General features: G+C 38.9%; 1 protein-coding gene across 1 annotated transcript in view; it reads right to left on the bottom strand.

Moving 5' to 3' along the window:
* SEMA5A (semaphorin 5A) overlaps positions 1 to 18,264 on the bottom strand; it is a 345,161-nt gene that overhangs the window by 60,338 nt on the left and 266,559 nt on the right. The window contains exon 16 of the mRNA XM_052781946.1: positions 14,054 to 14,201. Coding sequence (XP_052637906.1) covers positions 14,054 to 14,201 — 148 coding nt within the window. The remainder of the gene's footprint in view (positions 1 to 14,053; positions 14,202 to 18,264) is intronic.

Below are 18,264 nucleotides of genomic sequence, written 5' to 3'. Positions count from 1 at the left end.
ACTAAACAGTAGGGAGAGAAAGGTCATTAGAAGCATGAAGCCACTCTTCAAGAAGTCCTGTACAAATGAAAAATGAATGGAAAAAATAATGAAATCCAGCATATTAAATGTAAAAACACAATAAGAGAAGCCAGAAAAGAATTCAAGGAGGAACTTCGAAAGGTATAAAAGCTAAAACTCAACCCTATTTCAAGCACATCAGGGACAGAAAGATTGCTAGAGTCTATAGGCCCAGTATGTTATGATGGCATACAAGGGGTCTTTAGAAATGGCGACGAAGACCACAGCTGGCTAGGTTAGTTGAAGACATTATGGAACAAATAGACAAAATGGACAAAAAATATCACCAAATAATATAACTAAGGAAAAAAATAAGTAAACTGATACTAGTGGCACACAGCTTCTTGCTTAAAATTACCTTCCCATCTGAGGCCTGGAAGGTGGCAAATGTGACACCATTTTCTAAAATACTTCAGGAAGTTCAGGGGGACTATAAAACAATGAGCATGACATCTGAATTGGGAAAATCAGGGGAAATCATAATAAAGCATGAAATTAGTGGACACATGAACAAATACGATCTACTGGAGAACAAAATCATATACCCTGCTTTTTTTATAAAAGGAAGCCATGAACCTATTAGAGTCTCTGAAGGAGTCAACAAACATATGGGCACAGGAGGTAAGTTGATACAGTTTACTTCGAATTCAAGAGGACATTTCACAATGTCTCTCAAAGCCTCTTAAGGAAACTTGCAGCCACAAGCTAAGAGAAAAGCTTTCACAGATAATTAGCTGCTTAAAAGATGGGAAATGGAAGAGAGAAATAAATGGTCAGTTTTCACAATGGAAGGTGTCCAACATGGTCTGTTGCTGGGACCTGGGTGATTAAACATATTCAAGAGCGCGAGAAATACTGTAGTATCTAAAATGCCATCTATTTTCAGGAAAGGACTCTGAAGGGGGTATTGCAGGGGAGAAGGGAAAGGGTAAGTATAGAGTTAAGAAAGTGCACACTCTATCAGGCTGGTACTGCAGGCACAATGCAGTTCTGAGAACGAAACTCATCAATATATTGCCCCCAAATAATCAAGGGTGCCTACCTTATCAAAGGCAAAAGATTAATAGCCCATTTTCATGTCTATTTGTCTGACTATTTTAGGCAAAGCCCTTCTGTGACTTCAGCAAAGACAAATACCTTTTTTAAAATCTTGCACTCTCATGATTTACATTTTCCTTTCTTCTCCACATTTCACCCTACCTGCCTCTTGCAACACAGGAAATTCTGCTCATACATGTTATTCTTCCTACAAAGTTTAAGGCAACATAAGTTAATTTTTCATGACATTTTTGGACTGTCATGGAAAGTCAGATTTGACTTTATAGTTAGAGCATCTCATATTATTATACTTCTTCAGTTTTACTTAGAAAACTAACCAGTAAATAAACCACCGATAATTCTGAAAACAAAAGAAAGAAGTGAAAACTTGTCCGTAACTAAAGACACCAAACAAGCCTGCATTCTTTACTTTTTTCAAAATTATATTTATATGACCCCAGCAAGGTTTTTGATGGATTAATTCCTAGATTAATTCCTATAATCCATCATTTGCTTTTTTTCTCGCATTCTTTGTAATGGATCATTTTTATACTTCATACCAAATTGCTGATGCTAGATTTCATTATATGTCTAATATTCCTTTTAGCCCTCCATTTCAGAAGAAGATTATATGCACTGATATTACATCTCTTTCTAAGTACTTCAAAACCTCTTTAACAAAATATTCACGCTGCCAAGCTATCTCCCACAAATGCTTCAATATGTGAATGGGGATTCTGGATCAGCTTTTCAGTAAGGGATAGGACACATAAATTAACTATTTTTAATAGGGAGCTCAGTGAATTTACAAAGAAGGTTATGTGCTCCTATGTGAAAGCATATAGTATACTTCTAGTTTTGTGAGCAACTGCCTGAAAAATTTTGAAACTTCTGACTGAATCTCTTTTCATGCTTTAAATAGAGTGAGCATACTTCATTTCAGATTAAAGCAGGATTAGAGGCCTTGGTTTTCTAGATAGAGTAACAGCCAGATACACTCTCTGGACTTCTGCTGGCTGATGTCATTCAAGGCTGTGAAAAGACTTAACTAAGTCAGGCAACGGTGAGAGATGTGGGTGTATAGACTAACTCTCATTTTTCATATCGCTTGTGTTGATTGGGATGGGGACAGAATAAACCTAGCTGTGGGAAATGAAATTTTTGCTAGTAAGAGGTCCATCCACAGTAGCGTGACATTACCAGAACAGTAAATTGACCAAGCCACACTATCCGAGCTCCCACATTGCAGATCTGAGCCGTGTAACAATGTCCTCACAAGCGCTGACAGGCAAATGCCCTTTTATAAAGAATCTTGGAATCTGCCACTGCCTTCCTAAATAACCTTCCAGCACTAAAAAAGGGGTTGCTTGCGAGTAAAGGAGCAGTCATGCAGAAGAGTCTTGTGTTGAGCACTGAGCAGGTGTTGGCTACGTAACAGTCTTGTATCTGACCCGGCGCCTGGCAATCCAGCCCGCGTAACTGGTAAAGTAGCTGTAGTGCTGTAGGATCTAGGGAGAGATTTAAGTTTCCTCTTCCTCTGTAATCCCCGAAGGAAACGAGAGGCTCAAGCACCACCTCTGACCCAGCCTGCCTCTGCCCAGTGCCCGCGCAGTCTCCTAGCTGGCACGGGGTGGAAGAAACGCGGAGCACCCGCACAGCAGGACAAGCTGCACCAAGAGCTGCCGGGGCGAGGGACCACGAAGGCATTTAGGATCTCCTCATACTGCCTTATTCTGCAGAAATGTTCATGATCTGGAGATTAATATGTCAAGCTGTAACTTCCAAGTTTTCTCATGCAGCCTAGAGGGAGTCAACAGGGTTTCATCAATTTGTGCCAGCCGAGGACCCGGTCAACTCCTCTTAACTGCAAGTAAATCGCTAGCAGAGTTAGCATGTCAACTCTAGCGTTTCTTTTCCACTTTTCCTTCTGGAGATTGACTCAAAGCCCAAAGAGATCAAAGTGAGTCCGTCCTTCCTCTGAATCAGATACCTGAACGCTAAAGGTATAGTCTGCAGCTGCGTTTCTCCATCTAGAGCCTCTTTGACAAAGCCAAGCAAGAACTGCACTTCGGGGCTGACCCGCTTCTGGACCACTCCCAGTCTGCATCGGGGCTTCACCAATTTCAAATGAAAGATAAATCAACCCCTTTATCTTCACAGAGTAGCAAATGCTTCACTGATCTCTCATGCTAGAAATTGTTAGAAGTAACAAAGGTGGAGATTTTCATAATCTAAACTGCAAGGCCTATATTTATGACTTCAAATTTATTCACCTTTCTGATGTTTCAGATGATGTAACAAGTATTGTTGAATGAGAAAAACTCTGTTCTGGAATCTGCAGGATTAATAATTTTACTTTCAGCTGCATTTCTCTGGCAGAAAAGAAATATGCTACGTGACGCTGCTTAGAAGTACCATAAGGGGTCCTGACAGGGGGCTGTGAAACCACATCCTGCCCTTCACGCTGCAAGGACAAATCACTGTGTATGCTGGTAAATGAGCTCAGTGTTTGCACCAGCTTATGTTCTCAGACAGAACGAATACAATCCCTTCTACTGGAGTATTCAGGCCTAAATATTATTATTTCAGAATGCTGCAATTGACTGAGTCACAACACCCTGAAGATACAAAATAAATTATAAACAAACACAATGAAAATGCATGTTTGCCTTTTTTAAGGCTTGTGAACATGTTTGTTCAAGGTGAATGTCAGAGGCTTTGAATAACTTAATGCCTTTTATTTGGTGACTGTAGTATTAGTACAGAAGTCTTCTAAGCCAACAATTGAATGTGGAAGGGATGAAGGAATCAACCCAGGAGGAAAAAACAGGTAGTTTTAGTAACTCCATCAATAAATATCCCAAAATTTTTTTAAATGATGCCCCAACCTGATATAACCTGGGTAAGAACAGGGCTGCCTGACGCTATTTTCAAGGAAAAGCAAAATCCTACCACAGCCTAATAAATTAAAAATTACTATAATGCTGTGAGGCAAAATGAAAATAAAAGCCGGCAGATAAATATCATTAATTTGGATGGAGTTCCATTTAATTGCACTCGGATGGCTAAGGACTGCTGCCAATTAGCTCAGCTAACAAATCTGTCTTGCACTCTTCAACAGTTACTGCAGTAGTGAAGCTATAATGGCAACAGTGTGTATTACTTATTCAGGCTTCATCCAACCTTCAATTTACTGAGGTCGAAGTGAAGAACACTGAAACAAAACTCTGCTTCGTGTTAACCATCGGGTCTACATGTGAGCACACTTTTTGGTATAAAATGCGTAAACACAATTACTATGTTTGCGCTGTAGCATTTTAACTACAGGTGGCTAAACCTAAAAGGAACAAAATAAATCAGAGGGACGATTTGCTGTAAGCTGGTTCAACACTCACAAAGAGGAACATTGGAAATGCCATTCTAGATCAGACATGCTGTCCCTGGTTATTGTCAGCACAGAAAGAAGTGGAATGCCTAAAGCACAGCTCTCAATCTGATTGTTAATACTCAAAGAAAGATTTAAAATGAGATTTACTATGCTACCAATAATGTAATTTGGGTTTTTTTGTCTATTATAATTCTAGTTCATCCTGATATCACCTGCACAATTTTAGTTGGGGGGGAGTTTTTTGATTCTTAAGATTTAAGCCTCAACAATTCCTTGCAACAAGTTACATCATTTAACAACACCCTGGACAGAAATTAATTCCCTTAATTGGCTTCATATTTCCTTAAAATTCAGTATATTACAATACAGAGTGCACAGAAATCCCAGTGTTCCCTCTCCAAAGCTATCATTAATTTATATATTACTCCTTCACACACTAGAACCTTGCCTTCTCTGATTTACCAGAATCCCAATCTTTTGTCTTTCTTTGGGACACTTTCCAGGGCTCAGCTCACTTCCATCACTTGCCATATCCTTTAGAGAACAGTAAGTGTGGCTACAGAACAATTTGATGTAACAGCTCTATCGTGTTTCTAAGGTCATTCCAATGCCATGCTTCATGCACCCTTTTTTCCCATTTTGACTGCAATTGCACAATGACTTAAGGTTGTTACTGAACTGCCTACAGTAAAATTAAGGTTTTTGCATACTTACAAAGACATGCCTTTGTAACAGAAGAGATTTGGAAAATTTGTAGATGAAATCATAATAAGCTTCCATGAGACTTCAGTCATTGATCCAATGGTGTCAGATAAATTCAGCTTCAAAATAAGCTCAGCTTTGAAGATAACAGCAGTGGTGGAGAAATCACATTACTTGCCATATGTGAAACAAAAAGTGTGATTACAACTAGCTTCAGTCCAGACTGTTACAGTCATCGTTTCTGAGATTAGTTTATATGAATCCCTAGACTACCTTTTTTGTCTCTACTGGAAATACCTTGCTGAAACATCCTAAATGCTAAAACCAAATATACATTTTTCACTGCTGCACAAGTTTTCCGGCTTATAGCTAGTATCATAAACGACTCACGCACAGGGTCATTCTCCTCTCTTGTTCCTCACTGTACTTCAAGGTGAGAGCAGGAGTTTCTGTTAAATTTATGTTAAGTTCACAACTTTGCAATCATGATACAACTCACTTCACTTCTATTACTTCAGCCCTTAAAGACATCTAGTGCCTCCTATATGACATGCAAATCAACCTTTGTATTGATGATGGCCCACAACTTCAGCTCACCAGCAAACATAATCCAAATTTGTCTGCCAAAATTACTAAGAATACTACTAATAAGATCTAAGTAACTCCTGGAGGACATCTAGAGTAACCTCCCAAAAATCTGACATTTCCCCTTCCAGGACAACCCACTGGTATGTCCAGTTAGTTTTATCCATCTTTTAACTCCTACATCTTCTTGCTAGTACATCACTTTAATGATAACCCTTTTATTGTAACACTGGATCACAAATTTAATACCATATACTTTGAAGCTGCTCCATTTTGATTGTCAGAAACCCCCGATACCTTCTTGAAGAACAATGCCAAAAAGGTATGAAGTGGTCTATATTGGTAATATCTTAAGGGATTGCACTCCACTTTCCATTTATATCTGAATTATTTTTTACCCTAAAATTGTTCAGCAGTTTGAAAAACAGAGATCAGGTGAAACAGCCTGTCTCTACCTGCATCAATTTTTTCTTTTCCTTGCATTTGGATATAAGGCTTGCTATTTTTTTTTTTCCTTTCTAAAACCAAACCAAAAAAAACCCCCACATATTAAATCAGCTCTAATCTTTCCAGTACTCCAGGACAGAGATTACTTTGTTCTTCCTTCTTCCTTCCAAATTAGTGGTCCATATAAGTCTATTACATTTACCATTTATAAGTTGGTGCATTTCTATAGTGTAGTAATTACTATAACCAACTGTCACATTTTGACTTTTAGCCAGGTGCTTTCAGGAGTCAAGGATTATTTTGCAAATGCAAAATTACCTACATAGTTTTTGTCTTATTCCTTACCTTCTTTTGGCCACCTGAGACTGGTTGCAGCTGAAGACAGGACCGTGACTGGGCTGAGCCAGGACTCTGAGACAGTACAGAAAATACTAGATGGGCTACTAGATGACTATCTGGTATATCCTACTCCCATGATTGAAGGATAGGAAGAAAATTCCTCCCAGAACAGATTGGTAGAAACACTGAATGTTACATCTGTTGTTCTTTTTTTGGCTTAAATTCCCCCAAGATACATTTCAATTCCCACAAAATTACCCATTCCCTGAGTCTGCTGAAATCTCTCTGCAATTTTTTTTTTTTTTTTGTACAGTTCTCCCTGTTTATGTCAGTTCTGATTTCATGGAAATACTACTTATGTATCGAATAAAGCTACAATACACATACTAAATAAGTAGATCCATAAGTACTGGAACTAGCATTTTCAACTGTAAGATGAACTACAGGCTGTCTGTAAGTTTATATTTCAAGTCTTTTAAATTTTTCCTTCTCTCATTTCTCCTTCCCATATCTCCTGCCAGCAGGACTTAGCAGTCCTACTGCTAAAAACCAAAAGACATGCAGTGGCTAGTCAGTCACAAGCTACATGTGTGCTAACACGTACACTCATTGACCAGCACCTGATGCCCCTTGGACCAAATAAGGGACTCAGCTGCAACTCTGTCTCTCAAGGTGGGAACTAATTTAGACTAATTTAGGTTTTTGTCCTCTATTGGGCCACTGGTTTTCATGCAACTTGTTGCAATTCCATGTTGTCATCTAAGACCACCCTCCAATCAAACACAGTTGTAATGGGGGAGTGGGTTCCTTACTTATGGGCAGAAGGTAAGAATACCTGACAGACTATAATACGATCCTGTAAGTCTTATAACTTGATGAAACTAAGCTAAAACCATGCCACCTACTTTTTGTTTTGATTTTTAGTGTTCAATGAGAGAGTTATGGGTTACTTTCCAGAGATAACTGAATGTTCTAGGTCAACAGCAATCAAAAAATTTCAGGCTGGATGAAGCATGAGTCCCCAGGAAATATCCTCCACCTTCAGTATCGCTCATTAATTCATTCTAAAATGAGCGCAGCACAAAACCTCAGCACCCAACATCCTTTCTTCCCAAATACCTTTCTCCTTTCTCATACATATTCAAAAACCAGCTGAGTCAAAGGGAAGTAGAAGTTCATGTCTTGTAATGCTGAGCCCTTGAGCCCAATGCTGTGCCTGTTGGGTGCAGGATGAAGGAGGTTTCAGACACTTCTGCCTTCTGTGGTTATCAGACACAGTAATGATCACAATTCAAACACAGAGCCTCCCGTAGCCAGGTGTAAGCTATTACATCTAAGTAACAATAACAAAGACTACATCTACAGCATGGGAGCAGCTGGAAACTGCAACAAATAGCAATACCTGTGACGGGACACACGGGTGAGCTTGGTGTTTGTCCTGGTTTAACCCCAGCCAGCAGCTAGGCTCCACACAGCCGCCCGCTCCCCTCCCTCCTCCCCAGGGGGATGGGGAGGAGAACCGAACAAAAAGTAAAACTTGTGGGTTGAGATAAGAACGATTTAATAGCTAAAGTACAATAAAATAAAATACTAACAATAAAGTAGTATAATAACAATGAAAAGGAATACAACAAAAAAAAAAAAGAAAGAAAACAAACCCCAAGAAAAGACAAGTGATGCACAACACAATTGCTCACCACCCACTGAGCGATGCTCGAGCAGCGATCCACCCCTCCCGGCCAACTCCCCCCAGTTTCTATACTGAACATGAGGGTCCGTGGTATGGAATATCCCTTTGGCTGGTTCGGGTCAGCTCTCCTGGCCGTGCTCCCTCCCAGCTCCTTGCGTACCTGCTGCTGGCAGACCATGGGAAACTGAAAAATCCTTAACTTAGGATAAACGCTACTTAGCAACAACTAAAACATCAGTGCCTTATCAACATTAGTCCCACACTAAATCCAAAACACGCTGTACCAGCTACTAAGCAGAAAACTAACTCTATCTGAGCCAAAACCAGGACAGCGTTTTAGGAACCAGTGGGTCAAACTCTGGACATAGCAAATCGGGTCTCCTATCTCTTGAATATGAGAATACTCACTTTGGAGAACCCTTCTAACTAGATTTGAAAGAGATTTCAAATCAACTGGCATTGGTCCACAAAAGAAGTTTTTGCACATGACTTGGAAGTCCCTGAACGAACTTGCTATAGGAACCTCAGAACAGGACTGCAGTCAGTGTGAACTGTCACAGGTTGAACTGAATTGCTTGAAGGGCAGTAGGGACAGTTTCCAGCAGCTGAAGATTTATTTTTCAGCTTTACGTTTTTTTCAAAAATTACCGCTTCTCGAAAAATAGATGCTTCACAGTGCTCTGTTTTAAGCAAGAAAGCAAACAACTTGCAGTTTAGCCTCCTCTCCTAAATTAAATAAATCAAACAGCAAAATGATCACTGGATTTATAGCTAAATACCTTAAACACCTCACATTTGAATATATATGCACATCAGTTCAACCAGTTTATATTTCACGTTTACCTTGACTATGCATGCCAAGTTGATGATTCACTTTTCTGACAGTTGAGCACCGCATGTGCCATTAATCAATGTGTTAGCATTTTCTGAAACTATCCTTGTGATTTTGATTTTTTTTTTTGTTTTACCCTCTTTAATTACTTGGCATTGCTTATAATTGCAATAGCAAATGCAGCATCAAAAGAAGACAGGCTCTACTTTGCCAAACTTTCAGAATGTACAAAAACCAGCTAATACTCAATGGAGTTTACATTATAGACAGAAAAAAGGATTGGAAAAGGAAATGAGCATGACGTAGGCAAATGCCATATAAAAAGTACATTTTTTGTACCTCATTCTTGTGAGAATATGTTTTCTGGTTTTGCAATAGCTGATGCATTATTTTATTTTCCTTTAACTCAAAGAGGTCAAATGGAAAATTAAAAAAGAACCATAAAAATCATAATAAACTTCTTTTCTGGTCCCTTTTCTCTAGACTAGGCATTTGGAGTCTGTTTCATGATATGGCAAGTATTTTAAAGGCAGACTGTTCTTTCTGATGGACAAAGTACTTCTGAAAACTTTCCACCTTCAAATTCCCTTTAAAAACTTAATGAAAGAAAACATTTCTGACATTTGTTTTTCCAAGACCTTTTTTTTCATCTTGTGTCATAACAGAAACTTTAGAATACAGATAGTTTTTCTTCCCAAGGTTTTGCATTCAGCACAATTCTGGAATGTTTAAATAATAATAAAAAATGATACTACAACACTAGCAATTCTTTCTAAGAAACAAACAAAATTCCTCCTTTTTTTTTTATTCCACAACAAGACTCAACATCCCTCACTCTGGTATACGGAAAGTGTGTACACTTTACCAGTCTCCCATTACAAAAACTAAAATTCATGCGTATGTTAGCATGACTGAAATAAGAACACAGACAAATATATGTAAAGTATGTCACCCAGCTTAAGCCTCAAACTAGATTTCTTATTCTAGCAATAAGTCTTAAAAAAAGTTATTTTTTTATTACTGGCCTGAGGCAAATTCAACAGAGATTATGCTTCTCAGGGGAAAAGAAGCATTTTCTGAAGCAAATGTACAACTTAGCTGAGTACGCTGTAAAATCTGAAGATATTTGTCCTCTGAGTCATATTAGCACAGTCCACAGAATTCCACAGTTCCTTCTCTAGCACATGTATCACCTGAATACATGAGAGTAATACCTGTTTTGTGATCCACTTCAGCTTTCTATTACCAGATTTTAGCTGCTCTTAAATTTGGCTGTAATGCTCCTATCCCTTGGTAGACAATTTCAAGCATTCTTTACTAACTTTAATTAACATAAAGAATTTCACAGGTCCTTATGGCTCCAGATTTTGATTTTGAGCTTCATCTTTTTGACCTTTAGGAGTCTCTGTGGTCTAATTCTCCTATACCATAACAATTTATGGTTTTACTTATTCAGTGTGAATGCTTTCAGTCCTAAGTCTCTGGCCATCTCTTTTCATGTACTGAGTGCACCTCAGCGAGAGATGCATCTTTAAAATAGCATCATGTTTTTCTCTCTTTGGAACATTTATGTGCATCAAAAGATTTATTATTATTATCATTATTATTTTGTAAGATGCTAAGTTTGCAATAATTGCCAGGAACTCTCTACTGAGTCCTGATAAAAAAATATTCAAGAGTCTTGGTTGATTTCTGCTGTAAGACAGATAAAGCCAAGGAATCAACTCATGAGAAACATGCAGAAAAGCAAAATGCACACAGTAGCTGCCTGCTGTGATATTATAAAGAGCAATACAACCAAACTAAAAGGAAGGAAAAATGCTCAGTAGAAATTATGTGGTATAAATCATTAGGTGGACATAGACAACAGCCATGAATATGGCAAAAGCTGCAAAATAAGAACAGCTAAGCAGACCAGGATTTCCCATACTACAGTCTCACAGCCTGGTTGCAGACTAGAAAACAGAAGAGGTAGGTTCTCCTATGACAGAAAATCTGGTCCCCTGATACTGCTGGCAAACAAGCTGTAAGACTTCCTTTCTTAAGTCTTATAAAAACCGTTATTGTTGTTTTTCTCTCCTGACCCTCCAATGAAAAATGGTTCCAAACCCAAAGAATCGGCGTAGTTGAAAGGGGTCCCAAGACAGCATTTAGTCCACCCTACACCTCTGATGCGTCAAAAATTTCTTTTCACTTCAAGATGAAATGAAGCCTAACATAGTTATTATCTTCTTAAATAATATGTTCTCCAGTCTTCTAGCTACACATTTTTCTTTCCTGCTTTTTATGAACACAAGTCTTGACTTTACAGACACAGACTCTGAACTACACAGCTGCAGAAGGCCTATGGCAACTCATGCCGTTCAAATGTTGTGAAAATTTCCCGGAGTTCATCCTCGCTGGAGGTAAATAAACCTGGAGAGTCTCCGTTTAGACTAAAGCTATCATCTAATGGTTGAGAGAACTGGGCTTTTTAAGTCCCTGAGCCTATTCTTAGCTATGCCTTTAATTCACTTGGTGAAAGTTTGGCTCATAACGTCTTTTACTCCAGAGCAGATATCCAGGAGAGAGAATAGATTACTGCCACTTTCATTGCAACTTTTCCTGAGATTATTCAGCTTTCCAAGTGCTCTGAGATACTAAGAATAAAAGGTTTTAAAAACACATTAGATTCAGTAAATACCTTTCACCATCTAAGTTTAGTATCACTACAACTGGTAAAGATGGGAAATTAGCAGTAATAAGGCACAATAATTTCTCCTTGATTCACTATGCTAAAAATCCATCATTCTAATTGTTTTGAAGGATATATACCTACAACAATAAAACCAAAAATTTGGTTGAAGCAGAAGAACCTCTGATGAATAAACAAGTTTTGATATTCCTGCTCCTCATTCATTAGGATTTTATTAATATAACTATTTCATCCATTCAACAATTACAAGAAGGCATAAAAATATTTCAGATTGCTCTTTCCTACATTAATGAAACAAACTCTTAGAAGAAATAAAGTACTTTCTTCTCCAGGTACACTTATTGACAAGGCCCTACTATGGCTGCAAAACTTTTGACTCAAGACAGGTAACTTTCAGGTTCAAATTCACTGAAACTTAAACAGAACATAGACTTTATACCCGAGTCCTTTGTCCTCCAAGAACACCAGGGTTCATAGAGGATTTCTGCCTTAGGTTGGTTTCCATTGGTGCCTAAGTATTAGCAAGACAACTAGGTACTCCAAAGATAAGTGCTTTTTTGAAACCATCAACACAATAATTTTCTAATTAATAAAAAAAAACCCAAAACATTTCCATAGCTGAACTGGTAACTGTTTTGTGACATAGCAGAGACAACATGTTAAGACTGGTAATAAATTACAAAACCCAGTAACATTAATCTCAAATCAGTTATAATTAAGAAATTTTTACACTAAAGCTTTTCCTACTGTCCTCATGGAGCTTCCCGAGAAAATTAGAGCTATGTATTTTTCATTTCAGACCATAGGAAGATTCTGTGCAAAACAAAATACTGCTTTCTTTCACAAATATTAGTATGGGATAAACGGGGATGACTGAGACAGAAAAGCTTCAGATTGTGCTCTTTTCTATGCTAGTCAGGAAGGTTTAACAATAGATCTAGACCATATGTCTGCTTTTTTTGTGTACCAGCAGGGGACATAAATATTTTGGAAAACTTGGTATAATTCTAAGTTATTATGTTAATTCTTAAAGTTCAACTGAAAGACAAGAACAAACCTGTTGGATGTTTTCAATCTACTGAAAATGCAGTTCTACCACCAGGATAAATGTTAAAAAGAGAACAAACCCCGGGAAAATGCACAAAACCTTAAAATTAGAAAAAGGTAATAAATGATCCTTTCTTTAGTATTGAATTACTGCCAGGCTAACAAATAGACCACAGATGATGACAAACCTCAGAATTAAGCTTACTCTCTGAAATGAAGGCATGTAAAAATTGGTTTAATATGTGAAAAATAAAAGTATTTTTCTTCTACCTCTTTAATATTCTGGAACAAAATTGAGTAAGTGTTTCTCAGTGTGCAACATCAGGCCTGGCCATTAAGCACAACATGGCTAAAACCAAACTCTCGTTTTTCCTTTGAGCTGTGCTCTTTCTTGGTCACTGGGGACGTTAACACCACCATCTGTCATTCACCAGCAGAATCTGTCTTCTGCAGTTTTGGCCACTTCAAATTTTCACCCAGGTTATGCTTTCTACATAATACCCCCTTCAGTGACAATCCACCACTAGAATCCAAATTACCATGAAACAGCACTGCAAGGTTCATCTTTTGATATTCGCTGACACCGACATGTTATCAACATTCTTCTCATACCCAGCTCAAAAACATAGCAGTGTACCAGCTACTAGAAGACAATTTACTCTATCCCAGCTAAACCAGGACAATTGGGTATCCATAAAGCATTCTCTTAATTCAAAATTGTCCCACTGTGGCTTCCAAGCCTGACGGCTCCTAGGCTGCTGCCGTGCGAAGATTACTATCGTTATTCAAGCTTACTTCAGCACTTCATGGTGGTTCCATGTATTCACTTATTGGCTCCTTATGCAGTTAGATTTTAAAGTTACCTTTTTCTGTGCTGTACAGGACCTCATACACTGGAGTCCTGGGCTCATAGCTAGAGTTCCTGTGTATTCTGGTGATAAAAATAAAAACCACCATAAACCTGCCAAGGACACATCCACATCTGCACCAACCTTGCCTCAGGAAGCTCATATTCTAGATGACATTGTGAAAAAGCTGAATTATATATATATTTCTGACTGATAAACTGTGTGAATTTCAGCACACACGAGCAACACAGAAACACACATGCTTTGGTGACTCATGTTAGGGGTAGAGCACAGAAACATACACAGATGCCCTATGGACATAGAGACATCCATAGCATACGGCCATAGATACTTGCTGAAGGGAAAGCTGCAAATTACTTACCACGCTGCAGCCAGGACAGTCAGGACCATTTTCACATGTCCTACGCCGTGCCTGGATCCCTCCTCCGCACTGAGCAGTGCAGCGCTCCCATGGACCCCAGCCTGTCCAAAACACATGAGGGGGGCACAACAAATGCTCATTGCAGTACCTGTGAGAAGAGGTAGACAAGGAGGCAAAGAATCTATTTAGTACCAAGACAAGACCTCCCCTGAAAGTCCCGCATTTGCATTATTCAGACAGATGTTCGTAGAGGGAAATATTTTAGGCAAAGAGCCCCTCTCTATTCATAAAGCACTGAACTAACAGTTGTCACACTGCACAGTGTTTAAACATTTGAGGTTTGGGGTTTTTTTTTTAGGCTGTAATTGCGTGGGTGAAGCATTTGTTTGCTTTATTCAGTGCCTTTATACAAACCCTGCACTACAACCATGCTATTGTACTGCGAGCACGTAAGCAAGGTTGACAACTACTTTATTGAAACCAGTTGTGGCTATACATCTGGGGCAGAAGTGAGTCAACCCAACAGAAGGCAACCACTTACCCAGGCAGTTTTTTATCAGTCTCCAGCTAAGCATTGGTTAGGATCCATCCCTCTCCTCTTCAGAGAGCTAAACTTGCTTTTTGCTTTTGCTTTCCACAGTGTCTCCACTTTTATGGGTAAAATAAAAGCTAACATTGATTCTAGGCATAAAGAACTGTAATGTTTTCATAGTGTTATTACTTTATCTTTTAAAGTGTGTTTTTAGCTATTACAATCTTTGAAGGATTTCCCAGTGGGCTGCAAACTGATTCAGAGGCCTACTAGGTTCTTGAGGGAAGCAGGAATGTTTTACTACTGAGCTGTCATTATTGTACCAAGACATTCAGATATGTAGGAGGGTCCCAGCTTTTAGTGAGTTTTTCCATTTTTTGTAAAAACCTGAGATTCCTGATTTCTTGAGCTCACCATCCGATAACTCTAGCCATAGCATATGCTGCTTAGTAAGGACCCTCTACACAGGTCCAAAGGATCTGGGCCACCAGCAAGTGTGAGTGGGGCTCTAAAAGAGACCAAGCTGTTATTTCAGATAAAGCAAAGCCACAACAGATATTCAAAAAACAGATGACCCTGAAGGAATGCTCTAATATTTTATGGATGTGGCTGGGTGGCTCTTGTTCCTACTACTGACTGTCCTGAACAAACAAATCAATGTTCCAGTATTTCCTCATTTTTTACACCAGCCATCCAAAATCCGCTGTCTTGTTGCTCTTCAAACAAGTTTCCACCACTTTGCACTCTCCTGCAATGAAAACTGACTCCAATACTTCAGTAAATCATTTTCTACAAAAGGAAAAATGACAGTATAAACTGTTGACATTTTCAGCAAGAATAACCATAACCACTTTTTTTTTTTTTTTTTTTTTTTGCAGAAAGCCTCAAGATCCTCAAGCTCTAGTTCTTCATTACCAAGGAATTTGCACATTCAGGATTCTGGGGGAAAATTTGTTGTTTGTGTATGTTATATACAACAGTAGGTTTGTGACATATGCTGGAGCCTATGATTCAGAATTTGTCCCTAGGTCTGAGCAACTCCACTAAAATTTAAAAGCTTGGGAGTGGGGTAAATAGGGGAGTGACATTTAGTTTTGTGTTTCTCTATAGTTAAGGAAACTATTAACAGCTTGTATTGACCTCATCTGCTGTTTACCAGTAAACCGAGGAAAAAAAAAATCAAAAAACTCAATATTTATGAATCTGCTATCTCAGAATTCTTCAGTGCATGATTTGGGTAAATGTTTTTCAACAGTAGCTTATACATAAGCTACCTTTTTTTCCTCCTGCATGTTCAGTATTTGCAATTCACAGTTCACATTATGCCATCACTAAAGATGCATAGGAATGTTCTGCGCTTGGATATTCTTCCCCTAAATCTCCAACAGCTGCACACATTCTTTGTCACATGCAGTCATTTATGTGAATGTTTGTGATAGTTTGTCTCTGTGATCGCTTGTTGAGAACGTGTACCCAATGAAGCATAGTTGTAACATCACCATTTATTTAGTCAAATGAGTACACATTTTGCATAATTTCATTAGTTCTTAATGGAGATGTGTTGAGTTAATTTGGGACACACATACAGGATAAAGCAAATCTGTCATGAAGTTGACAATTACCAATATTCAGCCATGCAAAAAAGTAAAATTAAGGGTGGGACGCATCTCACCTTAAAATATAGGCATGTACAGTGTAGCTGTCTATAAACGAAGTAGTCATCCAACCTTGAGCAAGAGTTCATGGAAAGAAAAAGCCTTTTCAAAAATATGATTTATGTCACCCTAAAGCAAATGTCTAATGTAGGTCCTACAAACACAGCCCTCAATATACTGATTTCTCTCCATTGACTATAAAGGCTGCATGGGAGACAGACATCTAAGCTCCCATTACAGCCAATGGACATTTTGTCATTACAAGCTATGGAGACTAGAATGATTAAGTTGACCAAATTTAGGAATATACAGTAGAAGGAGACAAATCGCTCTCTTCTCCACAGCCTGTATTGACTAGACTTCTACAGACCGTAGTGGAAGTTCAGACACCTGACTCACACATAAGCACTCACATTCGTGGACACCTTAAGTTAGGTGTGACAAATCTCACTTCGATGAGGCTCACGACACTATACAGTGCCTCTTTCAGTGTCAACATGCCCTATCGCCTGCTCTCTCACTTAAGGGGAAGACAGAAAGGAAACCTAACAACTGATACAATAAGCACTTCAAAGGCTGGCAATTCTGTTAACCAACACTATTTAAAGATGCAGTTGAAACTACAAGATGAAACTGAAAAAAAGCCCTAATATGTCTATGCAAGCTACTTAACTTCAATTTAGGAGAAGAAGTTTTTAAAAAGTCAACAGCAGAAGCGAGTGTCAGTTTTTCCTTTTTTTGAGGAAAAGAAGAAAGAAACAACACAGCATACAAGTAGAATCGTATTTTCATTTCAGCCAGCCAGCCTCTGAAAACATCAGGTATGCTTTCACAGCTAGAGACATCCCTGCAATTGATCTTTGAGAGCTGTGCTACAGCACAGGGCTTTGAGCCAAGTTTCTTTATATCTCCTCTTGGCTGCATTTCAAGTCACTCAGTAACCCTTTTTCCCTTTTGCTCTTTCTTCCCCTCTTAATTGTGTTCTCAGGACCCACAGGGCTAACATTTTACAGTAATTCAACAAAACATGCAATGTAAGAAACTTGAATCTGTGAAACCACTGCCCTCTCCCCTAATCTAACTGCAATGAGGTCAGAAGGGAGAGCAGCCTAGAGAAATGTGGGTTTTGTACAGTGACCCTTCCCGGTTCCCCTTGCAGTGAATCCAAGTTCAAATGCCCTAATAAAGGAATTGTCGTACTGGGGGAAGGGAGAACATCCTCTGTCCAGTTGTATCCACAACCACTAGTTCCTACAGTAATTTTTTCATTTTTACTCCAGGCAATTCCAGTACAACTGGAATTACTATTCTCATTCCTATGAAGATCTCAGGCTTTCGTAAGACATCAATTTATTTCAGTGTTGCCATGCAGCACTGAGTACCACAGGCTAACTGCACGACAGTTACAAATGTGCCTTTTTTATTCCAGAGAGAGATGCTATTTAATTTAAACATATAGTTCTTAATTTTGAACTATATTATACTAGCATGTATTTAAGAAAAACAAACTAACCTTCATCACTGTCTGCCCGTTCCCATGCAATATACTCTTACGTGGTGAGTACTCGTGATTACCAGCTGGTGACTTGCTGGGAAGCACAGATGATACTGAGGTTGATGGGAATGCTGGATTCCTTTAATTGAAGGCAGACACACGACGCACACACACGCCTTACTGGATTGAGATTGCTGAATCAACAGAAATCCCCACCCAGGAGACTGTGGAAGGTGGCAGGGGCCATGGCTTTTGTTCCCAGGGGCTTCTGTGGAAGAAGAGGAGGGAGCAGAGAAAGCAAGGAGGATGGAGAGAGCCGTGGGAGCGCAAGCAAGCCCAAAGCCTCGTGGTGTTTATCTGCTCTGCTGAAGGGAACCAGGCTTGTTCGCACTACTCGGAAACAAGCGGTGCTACGTGGAGCAGGCACTTGACTCTTAGCAATTCCTCCTTCTCATGGAAACAATCCCAAAAGCTCTGAATATCTGCTGAGGATTGTGTACAAAAAAAAGTGACAATATATACTGCTTCT

Source organism: Harpia harpyja, chromosome 1, assembly GCF_026419915.1.
Source record: "Harpia harpyja isolate bHarHar1 chromosome 1, bHarHar1 primary haplotype, whole genome shotgun sequence".
Classification (NCBI taxonomy): Eukaryota; Metazoa; Chordata; class Aves; order Accipitriformes; family Accipitridae; genus Harpia; species Harpia harpyja.
Note: the sequence above shows the minus strand (reverse complement) of the source record. Positions and strands in the feature narration are given on the sequence as shown.